A 22,692-nucleotide genomic window follows, 5' to 3' on the forward strand; every position below is an offset into this window, starting at 1 on the left:
CATTAACACACGTAAGCAGCGTTACCTCTCAACAATTGTTGTTGATACTCTGTCACTAACAGTCACGTGGGTGATGAGCGTCTTATGGAATCCTGTGAGAAGCCTGGTTTAATCTCACACACCCCTTTCTAAGTCCCTTTCAGAGGAAACACCAGCCTCAGCAGAAGGAGGTCAGGTTTACCAAAACAATCCACGTCCTCTGATGAGCTGCCCTCTTGGGAAGAAGTCGGATTTGAGCGTCAGCTGTGCATCTCAGTTCATTTTTTCCCCAGTGTTGGCTTGTCCCAGCTCACAGTCTGCCCTAATTATTCTGCATAAGCTTTATGGTCACAGCTGGTTAAGAACTCACCTTACAAGATCCAAAGGCTGGTATTTATACCACACACCCCAGGACGCCCAGCACTCATAGAGCAGATGTCGGTGGTTTACCGCTCCGTGGGTTCTAATGGAGTTTTTACTTCTGTAACTTCCCTGGATAAAAACACCATGGCCAGTGAGGTAATACCCACAAAAGCCAAGAGCAAAACCCGAAAGTAATGCCAGTTCTTTTTGTTTTTATCTTTTTAAGGTAGTGAAGATACTCTGTATGATACTATAATTGTAGATGCACGCTTATTATACATTTGTTTAAACTTATAGAATGTATGGAGTACATTCCATAAGATAAACTATGAACTTTGGTTGGTTATGATGGTTCAATGTAGATTCATTAATTAAAACAAATGTTCCCGTCTGATGGGGGATACTGGGAGAAGCTATGCATGTAAGGGAGCTGTAATACTAGTTTTTATGGCAAGAGTAGCAACAGGGATGATATAAGGATAGATCCATTCAATTGAAGGGAAAAGAGTAGGATTAGTTATTCCGGACCTAATTTTGATGTTGATGCCATGCAGTAAAAAGCCCATGCTTGCTAGAATCAGGCAGGTCTGAATGAGTTCAAATTCAGTTCTGTTACTTTTTAGCTAGGATATCTTAAACTCTCTGAGCCTTGGATTCCCAGTTCACAGTGGAACTAACAACATCTGCTTCATTAGGTTTCTTCTGTGATTTGAATGAACAGAGCATCTTGCCCAGAGGCTATGCCCAAGACTTAGGGGTTCTCTTTCCTACTTGTCTCAAGACGGAAAGTATCAATAGTTGGTAAATAGCTGGTCACATGGCCTTGTGACCAAGGGCAGAAAATTTTTACAATGTAAGAGTTGTAAGTCACCTCAAATTTATAATAATTCAAATATAATTTGACATCCTCATGGAACAAATGAGGATACCATGGGTCAGAGGAGTAGGCTTTTTTTTAAGTTCAGTTAGTGTTAATGCTAGTTTCACCAACAGGAAAGGCATGCTGTCTGGAGGTAAACTTTGACATTTTAACTTGAGAAGTCCTTTCTTAGGGGGAAGTGAACAGGCCTGAGAGACAAGGAACTCACTCAGATTCTAGTCTCAGCTCACCCATCAACTCACTCCATGACTGGGGCTGAGCTAAGCTTTCTCTAAACCTCTATTTAGGTTTTCACCATAAAACAAGGGAATGGGAGCTGCCCTTCCTGCCTCTGAAGGTTGTTATGCAGTCAAATACTATAATGAGGTTAAACTGAGAGCAAAAGTTAAAAGAGCGATTATGTTATTACTGCAGCTGCAATTACTAACTGGAAAATTCTCTTTTCATACAATGCAGGGATTTAGCAAGATATGAAAACCACAGAGAAGGCCTGGAGTTACTCTGGGGTTTCACAGTTGCATCTCCTCAGATATCAGCAGGCCCACCACCCACTCGTCTGCATAGAGACTCTGTCCACCCACAACTGCCCAACACTGCCCTTACTGTGGGCAAGGGGTAGGCAGAGGGAGAATGCAATTCTCACTGAAACCCTTTACTGGGGGCAATGCCAACTAATAACCACATGGTATCCTTTGGGGACACGTGTCTTTCGAGTTCAGAAACACCTGTATATGGCTCGAGAAAACTTTTGTGTCAAAATGCTTGCTTCTACCACACAAAAAGGATCATTCCAAAAAGGTTTCATGACTGTTAATAGGGTCTCAGATCAAAGCCTCTAGTTTTCTTAATGAAAAAGGTTTTAAAAATTTCACTAAATACTCTGTGGTGACTTCAACACAATAAAAGAGGGAATTTATGTATCCGTATAGATGATTTATTTTGCTGTATAGTAGAAACGAACATAACATTGTAAAGCAACTATATCTAATAAAAAAACAATATTAATAAAAATTCTATACCACCTTCTCCATCTTCCTGGTGTTTAAAATCAAGAGAAGAAACTCCATAAGCCATATAAGAAATATATTTTGGGAAGACCTGCCATTGGCGGGTAGCTGGAACTGTCCTCCAAGCTGAGCTGACAAACCGTTAACATGTTTCTAACAGAAGATTGTTGAGAAAATCTAACAGTAGTTTGACCCTGCCACCCTGTGAGGTCTTAGAGGACACCAGTCATGATACTTATCCTTACGTTCTCGGTGTCATACTATGACTGATATGGAAGAGGTACCATGAAAATGACAGAAATCTCTCACCAATTATGAGAATTATGGCCCTGAGAACCCATATATGTAAAGAGAATTCTAGATTAAATTACCATATATGTAAAGAGAATTCTGGATTAAATTACCTAAAATCTAATGGGAAAAACCGAGGTAAGGGTAATTACATTTATAAAAGTCCTTATAGATGACAAAGATCATGCAGTAAATAAGGAGAATATAAAAATTTATACATCTTAAATAAGCAACAAGTACAACAGTATTAATTTCCACTTATCATCCTTTAGTTAATACAGCTTTCATAAATTGGCTTCCTCCCACTCTTTAAGGATTAGCTATAAATTTTTTTGTTGTTGCAGAGACTATATATTTCAGAGACATTTTCCCCCTGGGTCCAGCACGTCATGCAAATTTTCAATGCCTCTTTAATTTTATGACTTGGAGTCTCTCAGTCATTCTTCTAAATTCATGCTGAGTGACTCTTGATTTGAGTACTCTTGCAGTTACATAAAAAAGACATGGAGAAATAAATCTGTGCTGGGCAAGAGATGTAACAATGCAAGTAGGGCCTCCCCAGCTACTCACTGAACAAATTAGATTCATTCTAAACAAATGTCGTATCAATGAACGCAATTAATGACTATCCCCAGAAGCTGATTTAATAACAAGGAATTGACAGAGAAGGAGAAAAGACAGGACAATACCTCGTGCAGAGGAAATGCAGCTTCATAGGAGCCATTAGTAAGCAAACGATTCAGACCTACAACAATAAAAAAGTCCAAAGTGAATTCATACCGAGTTTAAATCCTCCTAATGTAAGAGTAATGTAACAGTCATACTTTTTGGAGAAAACAACCTATATCTTCAAAAGTAGTTCAAATACTTTTGGGGGACAACAGTTTAGAAAGTTTTGCTATCTGCTAGGAAACTGGAAACGAAGACTAGAAAATCAAGTTTTCAAATAGGAAAAACATGACGAAGCATACCTAGCATAGTACTTGGCATAGAGAAGGGAGCATGCTCGGAGAAGTGGATGAATTAATCACACCAAAAAGATGACTTTCCACCTGAGCTTTCCTATTTTCATCCAGAAGCTTCAATATGGACAAACCCAACTCCTTTGCATTGGGCTAGTGGATGACTTTGGGAAGTCCTCTCGTTCTCAGCCCTCAACTGCCTCATCCACAAAGTGGGGGAAGGATATTGGATATGTGCATTTGCAATGGTTTTATTGGTCAGATATAAACCACAGTTTCCACCCAAACTTAAAGGGAAGGGATTACACATTGAGGAGTCACTCCAGCCTGTGTCTATCACGGGTTTATGAATTTGATTTTTTTTTCCAAAGAATCAGCTTTTGGTTTCATTGATTTTTCTCTATTTTTTCCATTTCATTGATTTATTCTGATTTTTATTATTTCATCTACCAACTTTAGACTACTTTAATTTCCTTCCCTACCCCCTAGTTTCTTAAGGTAGAAGGAGAGGTCATTAATTTGGGGCCATTTCTTTTCCTATATACACATATGGTGCTATAAGTTTCTCCCTCTACTGCACACTTTGTGATACATTGTTTTTTCACTTTCACTGAATACAGCAACTTTCTGACTTCCCTTTTGATTTCTCTCATCTATTTAAAAATACATTATTTAGTTTTAAATATTTGTAAGTTTTTCAAATTCAAGACCATTTCCAGAGATGGTCTTATTGATATCTAATTTAATTCCACTGTGGTCAAAGAATTATCGTCTTGTTTTATGTCCCTCAAGTATGGTCTCTTGGTAATATTCTGTGTTCACTTAAAAAAATTGGGTATTCTGATGCTGGTGGTAGAGTGGTCTAAAAGATCAAGTAAGTTAATTTCATTGATAATGTTTAGGTCTTCTAACCTCCACTGATTTTCTGTCTACTCGTTCCATTAATTATTGAAAAAGTGGTATTGAAACCTCTGACTATAACTGTGGACTTGCCTATTTCTCTTAACAGTTCTATCAGTTTTTGCTTTGCAGTTTGAAGTTCTGTTATTAAGTGCATAAACATTTAGGATTTCTATGTTTTCCAGATGCACTGCCTCCATCATTTTAGAATAGCCTTCTTTATCCCTGGTAGTATTCTTTGCTCTGAAATCTATTTTGTCTGATATCAGTATAGGCCTTTCAGCTTTCTCTTGGTTAGCACAGTATATATCTTTTTTGATTCTTTTACTTTAAGCTATTTGTGTCTTTAAAGAGTATTTTTTGCATGCAGCAAAAAAATAGGTCTTGCTTTATTATTTAACGTCAACTTCTGAATTCTGGATTGGGATTTTCAAACCATTTATATTTAATGCTTAGTGAATTATGAGGTGCTCCACTAGTCTCACTGGAAATCCCTCTGGGTTGCTCTTTCTCTGGCCTTGGGTAGTTTTCTGATGTGTGTACTAATCAGTACTCTAAATACTCGAGGAGGCTCTCTGCAGATCTTCAGGGTTCTCCGTGAAGCTGTGTTCTGGTGTGTTGCCCTGTGAACTCTGGCTGCCTTGGTCTCCCTGGACTCTCAGCAACATCTTTTTGACTTGGGGAGTCTACTCGGTTCTGTGCAGGTTCTTTTTCCCTCTGTTGCTGTCTAGAAATCATCTCAAAATAGTAAGCTGGGGCAACTGTAGGGTTCACCTCACTTGTTTTCCATCTCTCAGGGATCCCTGTTCTTGGCTGCCCAGTGCTCAGTGTCTTGGAAACACTTGTCTCATACTTTTTGTCTTTTCTTTACTGATTGTTTCAGGTGGGAGAGTAATCTCGTGCCTGTTACTCCATCTTGGCAAGAAGTGGAAGTATAATGTTTTGATCTTTAAAGTTTCTCTCAGATCAAGAGTGATACTACTTCCTAAAATGTACTTCAAAGAAGATGACTGGAAAGATGTCTCTCAAGCAGCTTTTAGACGAGTGCTCTCCATGTTTCAGATCCTGATTAGAGGCCAGAGGCTTAGCCTAACTGGAAAATGAAACATGCACTGATTCTGATTCACTTTTGATTGATGGAGGATCAATCAATGTTTAGGTACTTTTAATCACAGTAACATGGTTAAATGTATTTTAAGATGCTTTGACATTAACTCTAAATGCCTAAGAAAGACACCTGACGTATAAATATCCATAGGGCTTTGTCTAGCACAGAGGAGGCCCTCTATAAATACCTTTGCAGTGAATGAACAAATGATTGATTATGTAGAAAACTTTGACTTCCTGGAACTTCTATCAAGAATTCTACATTTATCATCAATCACTTTCAGATATCCCAGATAATAGCAAAAGATTCACAGGGACCTAATAAGAGACTTCTGATGATGACTCTTGTGAATTTGTGACAAATTATCAAAGTCCTGAAAAATGAGAAAACAGTTAATATTTAAAGTCTTCCCTTTTGAGCATCAGTTTTGAAACTACAAATTAATATCAAGATTTTATGTACTTATATTGTTAAATAAGTCTTCTATCTATTAATTGCTCTATTTTAAAAATGAAATTCACTAGGTTTGATTTTCAGAATTGTAATAATCTCAGAGTGAAGTCAAAAAACTTATATTGTGGTAGTTTTCACTCCACTGAAATACCCTCATAAATCATGTCTACAAACCATATTTTTGTATTATCTCTAATCCATATTGACTCATGCAAGATGCCACTTTCAGAAAGAGCTTCAGCCAGAAAATAAGATAAACATTAATTCTATTGATGAATTAAATTTCCTTATAACATGTTTCTTTTAATTACGAAACTGAAGATGTTAATGAAACGTTGGGTCAACAGAGCATTTACACTTGAACTTCAAATTTTTCAGCATAATGTCTGATCCTTGGTTAGTAATTTTACTTTGTAGTTGGTTATTTCTAACTAGACATTTTTTCAGTTCCTCATTATTGATTTTCAAAGCACTGGAGTTCTTGATAGAATTCTTCTTTCATCAAGTAAGAGAAATTTTTACAACAATCATTTCTTACTAGTAACAATACTACATTTCCTGTGTTTTTTCAGAACATTTACACATCGTTGTCTCTGCCCTTTTTCTGTCTCCATCTTGACGAGCTGTAAAAATAGCCCACATTTTTAGCTGCAAAAATTTAAGCACAATAATCGCTGTATGGCCTCACTGTAGAGTCTTTGATTGTGTAAGAATGCTGATGGTTAGACATTGACCATGTTTAAAAGATTTTCAGTTTGGTTCAACAAGCAGTCTGCCTGTATGCCAGATACTGTGCCAGGCTATGATGATACAAAGACAAATAAGACAACTCATTTATAATTGAGAAGCTTATTATCTAGACTAGCAGTTTTTAACTGCAGATTCTCAACACCCTAGTATGTTACAGTAAGTTATGAGGTGTGCTAATATTATACTACCAATATTAGTAACGAGACTAGTTTTAAAAATTCTTTGCATGTTATGAAATAATCCAGAATAGCTACTGCCCTAATCACTTCACTTCTACTCACTTGTTTTCTAGTATGTTCCTGATATGATGTTAACCAAGAAAAGGATGAAAAAAAGTATGTGTAGCGTATCCCAAGTTTGTTAAAAAAATCACATGGACAAGTGAGGTATAAAGATGAAAAGAGTAATTAATGTAATATTTAAGTTATTCAGCATACAAAATGTTAACAGTGGTTCTCTTTAGTTGGTATAATTTTCATTATGTCATTGAAAGTAAATAATTCAAGATAATAAAAGAAGAGTTGTACATGGCTAATTACCATATAGACTGCAAAAATAATTTCCATAGGAATTCAGAAGAACAAAAGACTCCTCTGAGCTGGAAGGGCCATGGAGGACGTTATGAAGAGGATGTATCTCAAGGATGAATGACTGCTGCAGAGAATTTAAGGACGTGCTAACCCATAACCCCATGGAAGCCAAGAAAGTCCTAAATCTGGTTCAATGTCACCATACCCACCTACACTGACTCTCACTGAACATACTATTCCAGGTGTATTCAGATCTGGACCAGGTATCTGATTCTCCCTATTATATTTTAATTTATACAGCTTGCAATCAAAGTAGTTTTTGGCAGCTTCACCACACTAGTGACTCACACTTGCATTCAACTAAACCTCCCAAGTTTGTCCCTCTTCATGATGTGTTGAGTAACATTTCTCCCACACGGTGCCAAGGTAGCTGTTTTGCTGAATTTGAGCATAGCACTGAACATTTAGACTATTGAAAGTCATCTTTCAGCTATGGCTGAGATTTCCAGATCACTGAGCTCTTTCAGGATCCTAACTCCAAGTGACTAACACAGTGCATCCTTCCAGTCTCAACTCCACCCGAAAGCCTGATGAGCAAACTCTGTAGGCTCTGTGCGGGTTATCAACTGACTGCCCTTAGCTTTGCAGTAATGGAGGTGGACCCTGTAAACACTTCTCCTTTGCCAGATGCTGCAATGCTAAGCTTTGTCAGTAGAAGGCCCAGAGGGACAGCAGGGGAGGGAGGGGAGTTCATTTCCCTGGTACTTGTATGCTCCTCCCAGCAGGCTTCTGCAACTCACAGCTTCTATGGAAGTTCCTGGTAGCCAGCAGCCCTGGGACCTCCTCAAGGGCAGGTGGGCCTTTGAACGGCATCACAGGATGATGACGCTGGGCACCATCTCCCAATGAATGGGTACCTTTGGAACCCCTCTAGCCGGCTTCTCCCAGAACTTGAGAGGGCGGATTCACAGAGAATTCCGCTGGCACAGAAACCCCAGCAAACTGCTCTGCCGTCCAAAGATCCACAACTGCACCCCTTCTAACAAGGTCTCCATCTCAGCTTTGCTGTGGAGCATCTTCTCTTCTATAGAATTCTTCTTGCTCTTTACTAGTCAGTCCTCCATTACTCCAAACCTCCATCACATTTAATTATTTATATTAGCTTTTCCTGTTCAAGGAAAAGTTATCAAACTGATGGGTCAGTTTATAAAGAATCCACCTGCAATGCAGAAGACCTGGGTTTGATCCCTGGGTTGGGAAGATCCCCTGGAGAAGGGAAAGGCTACCCATTCCAGTATCCTGGCCTGGACAATTCCATGGACTGTATAGTCCATGAGGTTGCAGAGTCAGACACGACAGAGTGACTTTCATTTTCACTTTCCTGTTCAAATTCTGTGTGATTTTTTTATCTCTTGATTAGACCATGACTGACATAGGTCATCATTCAAAGCATAGATAAAAATCTTGCTGGGACAGAGATATGGACAAAGCTCCCCAAATCTTCCCAGTATATAGTAATCTACTTAATAAGGCAGGAAATTTGGTAATATATCATGGAAAGATTATCACACAAATATCCCCAGTGTAGTATGTGGAGGTTATTTGCTGGGGGTGGTGATTATTTGGAGAATTCACTTATGATGACAGCTCTTTTCTGCCCATACAGCTTCCTGCGACTGCTTCTGCATCTTTCCACACACTGGCTCCCTCTTGTCATTCAGGTTTTAGTTCAAATTCCAGCTTCTCAGAAGAGCATGCCCTGACCACGTCATCTCAGCATGATCTCTAGCCCCTAGTCAATCTCTATAACATCATTCATTTCAACTTCTTCATGTTATGTACTGTATGTACTTATTTATTGTCTGTTCTTAACTTCTTGAACATCCACTGCAGGAGAGAACTGTGCTCATCTCCCTAACACCTTGCTCAGTGCCTGGCGCACAATGCGTGCTAAGTCACTTCAGTTGTGTCTGACTCTGCGATCCTGTGGACTGCAGCCCATGAGGTTCCTCTGTTTATGGGATTCTCCAGGCAAGAATACTGGAGTGGGTTGCCATGCTCTCCCTCCAGGGGATCTTCCTGACCCAGGGATCGAACCGGGGTCTCTTACATCTCCTGCACTGGCAGGCAGGTTCCTTACCACTAGCGCCACCTGGGAAGCCCACCTGGCACATAATGGGCACTCCTTAAATATCTGTTGAATTGAGAGCACTTTTCTGTGATCTAAGATAAATGAGATGATGTGTTATCTTTTAAAAAGCAATCTATTAAGGTTTTACACTTCTGAGTTATCCATCAAGGAACTGTGCAGTTAGAGGCTTTATAAATCACAAGCATTTCTAGAATTGCTATCAATGTAACAAAACCAAAGGAAAAAGTCTGTAATCCTCCAAATTAAATGTAACTTGTTATACTGATATACTACTTACCAATTTTGTTTTTTCCTTCTTCATACTTGATTCTTTGTAAAATATGATGTACAATTCTACTTCTTGTGGCATTGTTGAAGAAAGTGTCTTTGTTGTGTATGATGAAGCTGTACACACATATTGAAAACACAGGTTAAGGACTGATTGGAGCTGAGGGATCTAATCTTTGATATAATTTGCTGTGACTTAGAGAGCTGTGTCTTCTGTCTGTCACAGAGAGGGTAAGTCTGGAATAGCATGAGGAATCCCCCACCCCCCACCCCAAGATCACACCAGAGGCAAGAGGCTCATGAATCTTAGCAGTTTTGGTTCTCAACCTCCCAGTCATTTACATCACTGTGTTAGGAAAGAGCTGGAGCTAAATACAATTAAGAAACTTGCAACTAATAGCAAGTCCATGCCTCACATCCTGTTTTTTTCCTCAGTAAGGTCATCAGATAAATTCAACTAAAAATTCATTTTGCTTTTATCTCCTTTTGTCTTCCACTTCATTCTCTCCCATGTCATAATCACAAGATTTTTCAGGAATTTTAACATCTGAAACTGGCTTGGGTGATGGACACAGGTCTTAGGTAATAGCTCTGGCCTGGCTTAGGGCTGAGTCACTAGAAATGGCCTCTGTCTGTTCCTTTCCCACATTCTCTCCTGGATGGACCACCCCTCTGCTACCGTACTTAAGATTGCTTCTCTCTCAGCCAAAGGCCCACCCCGCCTTGACTGTTTCTGACAGGACTCATATGAACACACACACACACAACACTGAGTTTCCCGGTAGGTATTCCTACCCTGAGCCAACATAGAGCTTCCAGGACCACACAATGCAGCATGAAGTGGCCAGGTCTTCCCCACCCAGTAATGAGTTAAATGGTCAAATATGAGAGAGACTGTAAGTATAATTGCTTCATAAATTATAGTTTATTACCTCAGCAGACTTTTATTCAGTATGTTGCATGAATTGGACACTAGGTAAAGGCTTATCGATGGTGGCAGTCATCACCCTCAAAACTCAACTCAGAAGTCACTCTCCTCAGCAGGTCTCCCAAGCCCTCTAACCACCCTTCTGCTCTCCAGGGAGTTCACTATTCATCTTCTCTAAGCTATTTCTTGTCTTGCAAACACATCAATTTACTGATCATTCTGCATAGTCATGTATTTATTTTCATTAATGAATGCAGTAAACGGTTATGGAGAACACTCTATAAGGTAACGACTATCCAGTAGGAAATAAAGCAGATAAAATCTTTGACCGTGAGAGGCTTACCGTCTAGTGGGAAAGAGAAACCACAAAGGAAAGGAACATGAGGCAGATACGGGCAGAATCAACCTCCTTGTTCATGCCTTTTCCCACATAAGACAAAAGGCTGAATTGTAATAATTTCTGTAGCCAGAGGAGCTAGTGAGTGGCTAGTACACAGTAAAGGTATAGGTTTTTGAATAGCAGTAAGAGAATGTTTGTGTGAATTTATGTTGGAAATTGCTATTAATTTTTTTTTAAATAAGATGAATTCTTGGGAATTACTCAAGTCATCTAGATAAAACTGGCCTACAGAAAGAGTGGTCCAGGCATGGGGTTTGACTGTGGAACAGAATTGAGGATGTGAGGTTGGGATAAAGGAGAAAAAAGCCAGAGAATATGAAGACAAAATGTAAATCGCATGGATGGATTCCTTGGATACAGCTTTCTGTTCACTTCTATTGTACTTCTCTTGTATTCTGCTATGGAATTTACTTCTCAGAAAAAAGTAACTTGACTTGGTACAGGAGAGATAAATGTTATGTGGGTAAATGAGAAAGCAGCAGCATTTATCTTCTCTCTTCTCCAGGGCTGCCTGAAAACATTTTATGGCGTCAAAGAGGAAGAGGGGAAAACCGAGAGTTACAGCCAATGTAGTTCCTTTTATCTTGCTCTCCTCTGCTTTTTCACCTTATTTGAGATAGACTATTATATTTTAACAACCATAAAGATGTCATAAAGAAGTAGACAACAAATAAAAAAGTCCGTTTTGACTCACAATTTTAGATAACTGAAAGCTGATAAGCACAACCATGCTTGACAAGACAATTCCGGGCTAAAAGCCCATGTCTCTTGCTCCTCCATTAAATGATTTTCTGCTTCCTTTTTTTTTTTTTTAAATAGCATCTCTACATTTTGTGAGCTCATGTAATCATCCTCTGTAATAAGCATCACAGGCGAACCTCACAATTCTGTTTTCCTCTCCTTTACATCTGGGTCATACCTGGATCCTGGCGATTCTATAATGGGAACAAATATAGAGAAACTGTACTGCCGGCCACCAGCTCCAGATATGGTAACTCATGCCATGCTTACAATAACCTGGGAGGAAAGTACTTTGTAGCCCCCACATTACAGGAGAAGAATCAGAGAGGTTAAGTGATACACCCAATGTCACTCAGCTAATAAGAGACAAAGCCCAGATATAAACGCAGGCTGTCTGGCTCCAGAGTGCTCATCTTATCCATGCCATTCACCTGCCTCCCTGGGACAAACTTCTGACCCCTGGAGGTCAGCTCTGCTGGAACTATTCTCCTTGCTTCTTACTTATCCTTAGAGCCCCAGCTCAGGTCACATCTTCCTCCAAAAGTATTCCGTGACCCCCCACTCTCACCCTGAAAAGTATTATGGTGCTACAAAAAGAGAAGGAAGCAGAAAACCATTTAATGGAGGAGGGAGATGAGCTTTCAGTTCCAACATCACTTCTGCTTTCCCTTAAGGCTTGGAAGTGAGATAGACCTCAACCTGCACCCCAGCTTTGTCACTTACTATGGGGTGTTGGGACCATCCCTCAACTTCCCTGGGTCTCAGTTTCCTCATCTGTGGGATGGGATAAAACTGGAATCATCCTCCAATAAGATTTTTGCAGAATCAGGTGAGATGATGAGCACTGCTGAGCCCTGTCTGGCACTTAATAGGCTCTCAGAGTCAGCTGTTACCACCCTTGTTGCTCCTATAACTTGTATATAGAACGTCTCTGCTTACATGACTTCTCTGTATGAGCTTCTTTAGAGCAGGGACTGGCCGTGTGCGTCTCTATTTCCAGTACTAGTACAGGCCTGGGCACGTGACAAGCTCTTGCAGTCGGCTCAGTGAGAACAAGTGAGACCTTCCGGAGACCCCGAGTTAACATGGGGGTCTCCTGCTCCTGTGCTGCTGTGTTGAGTCGCTCAGTCGTGTCCAACTGTTTGTGACCCCACGGCCTGTAGCCCACCAGGCTCGTCTGTCCCTCGGGATTCTCCAGGCAAGAATACTGGAGTGGGTTGCCATGCCCTCCTCCAGGGGATCTTCCCAAGCCAGGGATCGAACCCAGGTCTCCTGCATTGCAGGCGGATTCTTTACCGTCTGAGACACCAGGGAAGCCCAAGATGGGGGTCTAGGAGACTAAATCTCATCTCATTAGACCTTGACCTCCATGTCTGCTTCCTATGAATCTTTCTACCTTCCATCTTTCCAGCTACCCCATGAACCATTCTCTCCATGTTACTTGTCTAAGGATATTCTTGTAGTGCATGGAGCCATCTCATTTTCTCTGTCACTCCTTCAAACTGGAGGTTTAAGAGGAAGAACAGTGATGATGTCCTACATCATGATTCTCAAGCTTCTCTTAGCCACTTACAAAACAACCCTCTCCAAATGAAATCAGACACAAGCACATGCATGCATGAACCACACACCATGTAAGCTGAGCTGGTTTGACAAACGTGAGACCTGATGCTTAGTCTGTGAGGTGTCAGCACTCTACCCAGGCTTAGAAACTCAGCTCTGCCTTCACACACTGCTGATGGGGCAGCAAACAAGCACAAATTCTATGAGGGTACCTTGACCAGGTCTATCAAAATTATTCCTATATCCTCATCACATCTCCTCTGACCTAGCGATTCCCCTCTAGAAATTTATTCTACAAGTATGCTCACCCACATGCCAAGTGGCAGATGTACAAGAATGTTCATCCTAGCATGGTTTATCATAGCAGAACTCCAGAAACGATCTAAATAATTCACCAGTGGAGGAGAGGATAAACAAATACTGGTAGAGCTCTACGATGGAACGCTCTGCAGCTATAGAGAGATTAATGATGCTCAGTGCAGATATTAAAAATCTGCAAGGTACTACAGGGCAAAAACAAGGTTCAGACCAGTCACACAGCTATCTTGGTCCAAAAGAAAAGCATATACATGGAAAGAAGTACATAGATATACATACTGACATATACGTTTGCCAGTGCATGAACAGAAGGACTATGGAAGGATGTATAGACATCTGGATACACTGGTTGCCTCTGGGAAGGACTAGGTGACTGGGAAGGTAGGAAGGGAACTTTACTGTAAGCACTTAAGAAATTTTTATAGTAAGTAAAAACGATACTTTTTTTTTTTTTTTACAAAAAACGGACATTTTAGAAAAAAGAAAGTTTAAAGGGAAAACTGCAATTTCTCTTCTAAGTCTGTTCTTACTTGCAGAACAAGTAAGAACCATTTTCGTGGTGAGGAGAGGAATAAACTGCTGAATTGGTAGAGGATCAACTATAGGATTAAGGCTCTAAACATCTATCTCCTTATTCTCCCCACTGGAGTGATTCTGTAATACACAATAATTGAAGTCATACAATCAGCAATTCAAAAACCAAATGCCTTCCTCCAAATCTTCCTGTTCTTTTGTAAAAGGAACCACTGGAAGCCCAGGTCTGCTAATATGCATGTGTGTATGAAGGGGACTTTCTCGATGCTTCCATCTTGCCCTGTGAAGGAGGCCCTGCTGACCTGCTTACTAAGTACTGAGTGGGCCTGAGCCTGAAGCTCCCGCTGACTCCCCTCCAGGGTCTCTCCTCTCTTGCCTTCCCTGGAGGAGAACAGCTCTCGATTTTCACTTGGGGAGGTGCCAATCTCCTTTCCTCTAAAATGGAAGGTTAGGGTTAGGAATATGCTGTGAAACTGAGGTTTAACTCCAGACCTCCTTGGGCTGTGGTCTCTAGAGACCCAATGAATGTTGCAGAAACTGTCCCATTATATCACAGATAAATTTTACTTTTTTCCCTCTAACTTAAAGATTCTGAAAATCAGTTTTATTTTATAATTACGGTTTCTTTTTAATTGTTACTACTTTGGGGAAAATAAAGGCAATGAAGATGCTTTTTAAAATTTGGCTTAATGCCTATTTTATGAAATTTCTGCGACTGGTAAAAATAAACAAGGGTCGTCCAAGGTATGAAAATCTCCATGGTTTAAAACTTCAAGTGGAAAATTTCTCAAAAAGCATTTAACTACCTATAGGTGGTGCTGTTTAATTATGTTAGATTTATAGCTACATCACTGACTTATAAATTAAAAATATAAGGCATATGGTAAAGAAAGAAACAGAACCAGATAATTAATCAGAGTATGCTTCTTGGCCTTAGAGTACAGGGGCTTGAAGCAACTGCCCCACTGGGTTTCAGAACCGCTCTGTTCCTGCTGCCCTCCACTTTGAACGGAAGCCATCTACTGTAATTATCCTGGGCCCATTGCTCCTTCGGTTTCCCAGGTGGTGTAGTAGTTAAGAATCTGCCTGCCAATGCAGGAGATACAAGAGATGCAGGTTTGACCCCTGGGTTGGGAGGATCCCCTGGAGAAGGAAATGGCCACCCCCTCCAGTGTTCTTGCTTGGGAAATCCCATAGATGGAGGAGCCTGGTAGGCCACGGTCCATGGGGATGCAGAGTCAGACATGCCTGAGCGTGCTGCATCTCTCCTCATGGTCTGTTGGAAACATAACGGGCCGCTGACTTGCTTTTTACATGAACAGGCCTCTTGTCCAAGAAGAACTCTCCCTGAAGATCTAACCTGAAGAACTATCCCTGCTTCCAGGGATTCTCATCCTCAACTGAACCTGATGTTGGAACAAAAGATCCTGGACTTTGAGCCTAATGTCATATTGGGTTGAGACCTCTGGGGATCCTGAAATGGGAATGAGTATATTTTCTATGTGGGAAAAACGTAAATAAATTTTATGCCAGAAGGAAGACTCTGGTGGGGTGCAAAAACAAAAAACAAAAAACAGCCACAACTCCTCCCATTCCTGTATACACATCCCTTTTTTTTTTTTTTTTTTTTTAATTTTTTTATTAGTTGGAGGCTAATTACTTCACAACATTTCAGTGGGTTTTGTCATACATTGACATGAATCAGCCATAGATTCACACTTATTCCCCATCCTGATCCCCCCTCCCATCTCCCTCTCCACCCGATTCCTCTGGGTCTTCCCAGTGTACCAGGCCCGAGCACTTGTCTCATGCATCCCACCTGGGCTGGTGATCTGTTTCACCATAGATAGTATACATGCTGTTCTTTTGAAACACCCCACCCTCACCTTCTCCCACAGAGTTCAAAAGTCTGTTCTGTATTTCTGTGTCTCTTTTTCTGTTTTGCATATAGGGTTATCGTTACCATCTTTCTAAATTCCATATATATGTGTTAGTATGCTGTAATGTTCTTTATCTTTCTGGCTTACTTCACTCTGTATAAGGGGCTCCAGTTTCATCCATCTCATTAGGACTGGTTCAAATGAATTCTTTTTGACGGCTGAGTAAAATTCCATGGTGTATATGTACCACAGCTTCCTTATCCATTCATCTGCTGATGGGCATCTAGGTTGCTTCCATGTCCTGGCTATTATAAACAGTGCTGCGATGAACGTTGGGGTGCACGTGTCTCTTTCAGATCTGGTTTCCTCAGTGTGTATGCCCAGAAGTGGGATTGCTGGGTCATATGGCAGTTCTATTTCCAGTTTTTTAAGGAATCTCCACACTGTTTTCCATAGTGGCTGTACTAGTTTGCATTCCCACCAACAGTGTAAGAGGGTTCCCTTTTCTCCACAGCCTCTCCAGCATTTATTGCTTGTAGACTTTTGGATAGCAGCCATCCTGACTGGTGTGTAATGGTACCTCATTGTGGTTTTGATTTGCATTTCTCTAATAATGAGTGATGTTGAGCACCTTTTCAACACATCCCTTTTTGATGTGAATTTTTTGCTTCTTCCATTAAGAGGTAGAGTCTCTCTCTTCACCTCTCTGAGTGAGTTTTGTGACTAGGTTTCATCAACAGAATGTGGAAGAAGTGATTTTTGTGAGCTGAGGCCCAGGCTTTGAGCACCCTAGAACAAAGCCCCAAGGCTACCAACATACAGAAGTCTGACTAGCCTCTCTGAAGATAAATGACCACATGGGAAAGAGAAACCCAGCCACAAGCACGCACCACCCACCAGACACAGGAAGGGAGACAATTTTAGACTGTCCAGCCTGGTGGAGCAAAGAGATGATTTCAACCTCATGTTGACTCCAGCTGAATCCAGTAGAAGAGCTGATCAGCTGAACCCAGCACAAAATGCTCAAAGCATCATAAGCAAATATAACATGCATTGTTTTAAGTCAGTGAGTTTTACTCTTACATGGCAGTAGATGACCAACAGATCAGTCTTTCATGATGGCTGAAATTGTACTATTTCATAATACAAAAAGAAAAGTGAAGGTGAATGCCTTAAGGATAAATATTTCAGGAAACTTTATTAATTAGATTTTTAAATAGACACCTCTTTTTAACAAGCAGAAACAAAGGTGATACAGTTAATTGTCACTTAAAGTGAGTCCTCAAGTTAATAAAAATCTAAGTAGGAACAAAGCAACCAATTAATTTTTTATGTGACGAGGCCTATTTTGATAGTTTTGCAGGCTTTAGGCTACTGCAGGGCGATACCTAACTCATTTTTTTCTTGGCTGCACCATGCAGCCAAGGGATTAAACCCAGGCCCTTGGCAGTGAAAGTGTCAAGTCCTAACCACTGGACAGCCAGGAAATTCCGCTGACTTCTTAAGAATACTGATATGAGTAAAAGGATAAAACGACTCTCAGACTAAATATATGCTATTTATCTGATTGGTAAAAATTTTCAAACCCTTTTTAGATGATAAGCTACTGGACTAAAAAGCAATGTGAGATGTTTTTATTCCAATGGTCATTCCTAATCATACTTCACAATCTTACCTTTGCTATTTGAATAATAAAGGCAAATTAAGAAATACTTGCTCTTGAGACTTTTAGGTAAAGATGGAAAATTAAACACTTGCATTCAATTTTTTTCTCTCTTAAAACCCCATGAAAACAAGAGTAATGTTTGTGTTTAAATAGAGGTGTACCACTCAAGGGACAGGGATAGCGGAAAACAACAGCAAAGAAGCACTGGAGTGTGAAAAGCAGACAGACAAGTGGTAACAGAGTTAGAAGACCAGAAAAAGCTGAACACTAACCCAGCTCTGGGGAAAACCAAGAAAAACTATGTATTTATGCTACAAAATCTCAGAACTGGGACACAGTGACCTCTAGAAGTAGTCTGCAAGGGATGCTAAAATAAGTGCTAGCTGAAAGTTGTTTAGGAAGATGCTAGATCCCCAGGTCCTCACTTGTACTCCAACAGAACGCTGCGCTGCGCTTAGCCACTCAGTCATGTTTGACTCTCCGTGACCCCGTGGACTGTAGCCCCCCAGGCTCCTCTGTCCATGGGGATTCCCCAGGCATGAACACTGGAGTGGGTTGCCATGCTCTCCTCCAGGGGATCTTCCCAACCCAGGGATCGAACCCAAGTCTTCTGCATTGCAGGCAGATTCTTCTCCAGGTGAGCTACCGGGGAAGCCCTCTCTAAGAGAATATTGGAGCTTTTTTCTTTTTCCTTTTTTTTTTTAATAGGATAATACAATATCTGAACTGAGACATTCAGGCATAGTTAGGAGTATGGGTATCATAGTAAAAACTGGAGGATCAAGTGAATATTTGCATTCTAGAAGCTGAGACTCAACTATCTTCAACCATTTAGGCTCTAAAACTCTAGCAGCTAAGCCTTGACTTTCTGGGCAGAAGACTGGCAAATACTTCTCTGGGGAATCTGATGAGCCTAAGATAAAAAATCTAAAGATAGTAACACTGGAGGCTTTAAACTGAAACCACTCAGCCATAAGGCCCACATAAGTTGACAGTTCCCACCTTACACTCTGAACTTCTCTTATTTTGCATTTCCTATTCTTAAATATGAACAGTCAGGCAAAGATTACCAGGTATCTGAAGAAATCCATTAACATAAAAGAGAATAATACAAGGACAAAAACACAAGGAGAAAGAAATATGTTAGAAAAAATTAGGCTCTGTAGAGTGATGAAACATTTAAAAAGTCTATATGAATAAAGGCTGTACATGACAAGCCCACAGCTAACATGCTCAACAGTGAAAAACTGAAGGCTTTTCTTCTAAGATCAGGAACAAGATAAGGAGGTGTACTCTCAAAACTTTTATTCATCATAGTATTGGATGTTTACTATACTTACTGTGATGATCATTTCATGATGTAAGTTAAATCATTATGCTATACCCATTATATAGTGCTATATTTCAATTACATCTTAATAACTGGGGAAAAAAGGAAAAGAAACACCAAACTCCCCCCACCCCTCCATAGTATTGGAAGTCCCAGACAGAGCAATTAGGCAAGAAAAAGAAATAAACGGCATTCAAATTGGAAAGGAAGAAGTAAAACTGTCACTATTTGTAGATGACGTATCATTTACAGAAAACCTTAAAGACTCCATTAAAAAAACTATTAGAACTAACAAATCCAGTAAAGTTTAGAATACAAAATCAATATACAAAAATTTGTTGCATTCCTATACACTAATAATGAACTATCAGAAAGAGAAATTAAGAAAACAATCACATTTACAATTGCATCAAAAATAATAAAATGAGGTGAAAGACCTATACACTGAAAACTGTAAGATATTGATGAAAGAAACTGAAGACAAAAATGGAAAGATATTTCATGCTCATAGATTGAAAAAATTAATATTGTTAAAATATCCATATTGCCCGAAGCAATCTATAGAATTTAACTGCTCTCAAAATTCCAATGGCATTTATCTCACAAATAGAAAAAAATCCTAAAATTTGTATATAATCACAAAAAAAATCCTGAATAGCCAAAGCAAGCAATCTTGAGAAAGAAGAACAAAGCTGGAGGTATCACATGCCTTAATTTCAAAGTACACTACAAAGTTGTACTAGTCAAAACAATATTGTATTGGCATAAAAGTAGACATATAGATCAGTGGGACAGAATCCAGAGCCAAGAAATAAACTCATGCATATGTGGTCAATTAATTATTGACAAAGGATACAAGAGTATACAATGGGGAAAGGACAGCCTCTTCAATAAATGGCACTGGAAAAATTGGAAAGCCATATGTAAAAGTATGAAACTGGACTACTATCTAAGTCCTGAAGCCGTAAAACTCCTAGAAGAAAACATAAGAAGTAAGTTCCCTGCCGCTGGTTTTGGCAACCATTTTTTTTTTTTTTTTTTGACACCAAAAGCAAAGGTAACGAAAGCAAAAATTAACAAGTGGGAGTACCTCAAACTTAAAAACCTCTGCACAGAGAAGGAAACCATCAACAAAAAGACAATCTATGGAATGAAAAAGCATATCTGCAAGTCATATATCTCAAAAGGGGTTAATATCTGAAATATATTTTTAAAAAACTCATACAGCTCAATAGCAAAAAATACACTCTGATTAAGAAACTGGCAGAGGACCTCAGTAGACATTTTTCTAGAGAAGACATACAGATGGCCAACATGAAAGGATGCTCAATATCACTAACCATCAGAGGAAGTCAAATCAAAACCACAGTGAGATACCACTTCAGACCTGTCAGAAGGGCTATTATCAAACAGACAAGAAATAAGAAGTATTGGTGAAGGTGAGGAGAAAAGGGAATCCTTCTGCACTGCTCCCCTGGTGGCTCAGAGGGTAAAGCATCTGCCTGCAGTGCAGGAGACCCGGGTTCGATCTCTGAGTCAGGAAGATCCCCTGGAGAAGGAAATGGCAACCCACTCCAGTACTCTTACCTGGAAAATCCCATGGACGGAGAAGCCTGGTAGACTATAGTCCATGGGGTTGCAAAGAGTCGGACACGACTGAATGACTTCACTTTCACGTTCTTTTTGCACTGCTAGTGGGATTTTAAACTGGTGCAGCCACTATTGAAAAGAGTACAGAGGTGCCTCAAAAAAATTAAAAATATAACTACCATATGATTTAGCAACTCCACTTTTGGGTATTTAATGGAAAGAAATGAAAATACTATCTTGAAAAGATACCTGTGCCCCCCTATTCATTGCAGCATTATTTATAACAGCCAAAGGTATCGAAGCAACCTAAGTGTCCATTTACTGATGAATGATAAAAAATGTGGTATTATGTATATGTGTGTGTATGTATATATATACACACACATACATATATACACATATACACATACACAATGGAATATTCAGTTCAGTCACTCAGTCGTGTCCGACTCTTTGCAACCCCATGAGTCGCAGCATGCCAGGCCCCCCTGTCCTTCACCAACTCCCAGACTTTACTCAAACTCATGTCCATTGAAATGGAATATTACTCAGACATAAAAAAGAAAATCTTGCCATGTGACGACATGGGTGACCCATGAGGGCATTATGATAACTGGTATAAGTCAGAGAAAGAAAGACAACTATTTTATGATCTCACATATATGTGGAATCTTAAAGAAAACAAGCTCATAGATTCAGAGAACAGAGGAACATACTGGTGGCTGCTGCAGGTGAAGATGGCAACAGACAAAATTGGTGAAAGGGATCAAAAGGTATAAACTTGCACCTATAAAATAAATGTCATGGGGGTGGAATGTACAGCATGGTGTATTTAGTTAATAATACTGTAATGCATATTTGAAAGTTACTAAGAGAGCAAATCTTGAAAGTTACCACAAGAAAAAATTTATAAGTATGTATGATGATGGATGTTAACTAGACTTATTGTGGTGATCATTCTGCAACACATACAAATAATCAATTACTATGTTGTACACCTGAAACCACTATATGCCAATTAAACCTCAATTTTAAAAATCATTATTCAGTGTATGACAAAACCCACTGAAATGTTGTGAAGTAATTAGCCTCCAACTAATAATAATAAAAAATAAATAAATAAATAAAAATCATTATGTTAAAAAAATTTTAAAAAAAATTTCTCACAATTCAGAAAGAAGCTGCCGCCTCATGGATAGGATATTTGTTATGATAGCATCTACTTTATTGGTTCAAGGTAAAACAAACCAGGGTTAGAGTCTTGGTTCTGCCAAGTACTAACTATTTGAATTTGAAAAAAGTAACTTCTCTAAGCCTCAGAATCCTGATCTTTCAAATGGGTCAACAATAATACCCAATTCAGAGGGAGGTTTGAGGATTAGGAGGTGGTGCCGGCAGTGTACCCATGTACACCCTGTGCTCATAGATGGTAGGGTTATGATATTAGCTATTTGCCACTTTTTATAAAGATTACTGACCCTCAAAGTTCTCATATGCCCTCATTAAGAAGTACCTTATATTTTGAAATCAAGTATTAAAAAGCCTTTCTTTATCTTAATAAAATATTTTTAGATATACATAAAAAATGGATTGAGATTATCAACAAACACTTTTGTACTTGCTCATGGAAGTTTGCAGACACAGGTGAAGTTCCCCTAAGTACTCCTCCTCAATTGCATTCCTCTCCCCAGAGGTAACCCCTACCAGGAGTTTTTTATAACCCCTTATATATATATATATATATATATTATATATTAATATATATTAATATAATATAATATATATATCCCTAAAAATACAGCATTATATTTTATGTTTAAAACCTTTACAGAAATGGCAGCATGCTACTCATTCTTCTGCAACTTACTTTCCCTATGCAACCATGGAGAGTTCACTCATGTTGGTCAAAGGAACTCTGACCATGTCTCAGTCACTTCATTAGTGTCCAACTCTTGGCAACTCCATGGACTGTAGTCTGCCAGGCTCCTCTGTGCATGAGATTTTCCCAGCAAGAATACTGGAGTGGGTTGCCATTTTCTTCTCCAGGGGATCCTCCCAACCCAGGGATCCAACCCACGTCTCTTGCACTCGCAGGCAGCT

The 22,692-nt window shown here is 39.6% G+C and overlaps 1 protein-coding gene across 1 annotated transcript in view; it reads right to left on the reverse strand.

The window, feature by feature from the left end:
• Positions 1–22,692, reverse strand: part of ANO4 (anoctamin 4) — a 417,984-nt gene that overhangs the window by 86,086 nt on the left and 309,206 nt on the right. The window contains exons 11-13 of the mRNA XM_043882273.1: positions 9,653–9,759; positions 3,210–3,265; positions 350–471 (exon numbers count right to left, since the gene is read on the reverse strand). Of these exons, the coding sequence (XP_043738208.1) occupies positions 350–471; positions 3,210–3,265; positions 9,653–9,759 (285 nt within the window). The remainder of the gene's footprint in view (positions 1–349; positions 472–3,209; positions 3,266–9,652; positions 9,760–22,692) is intronic.

Source organism: Cervus elaphus, chromosome 22, assembly GCF_910594005.1.
Source record: "Cervus elaphus chromosome 22, mCerEla1.1, whole genome shotgun sequence".
NCBI classification, from domain to species: Eukaryota; Metazoa; Chordata; class Mammalia; order Artiodactyla; family Cervidae; genus Cervus; species Cervus elaphus.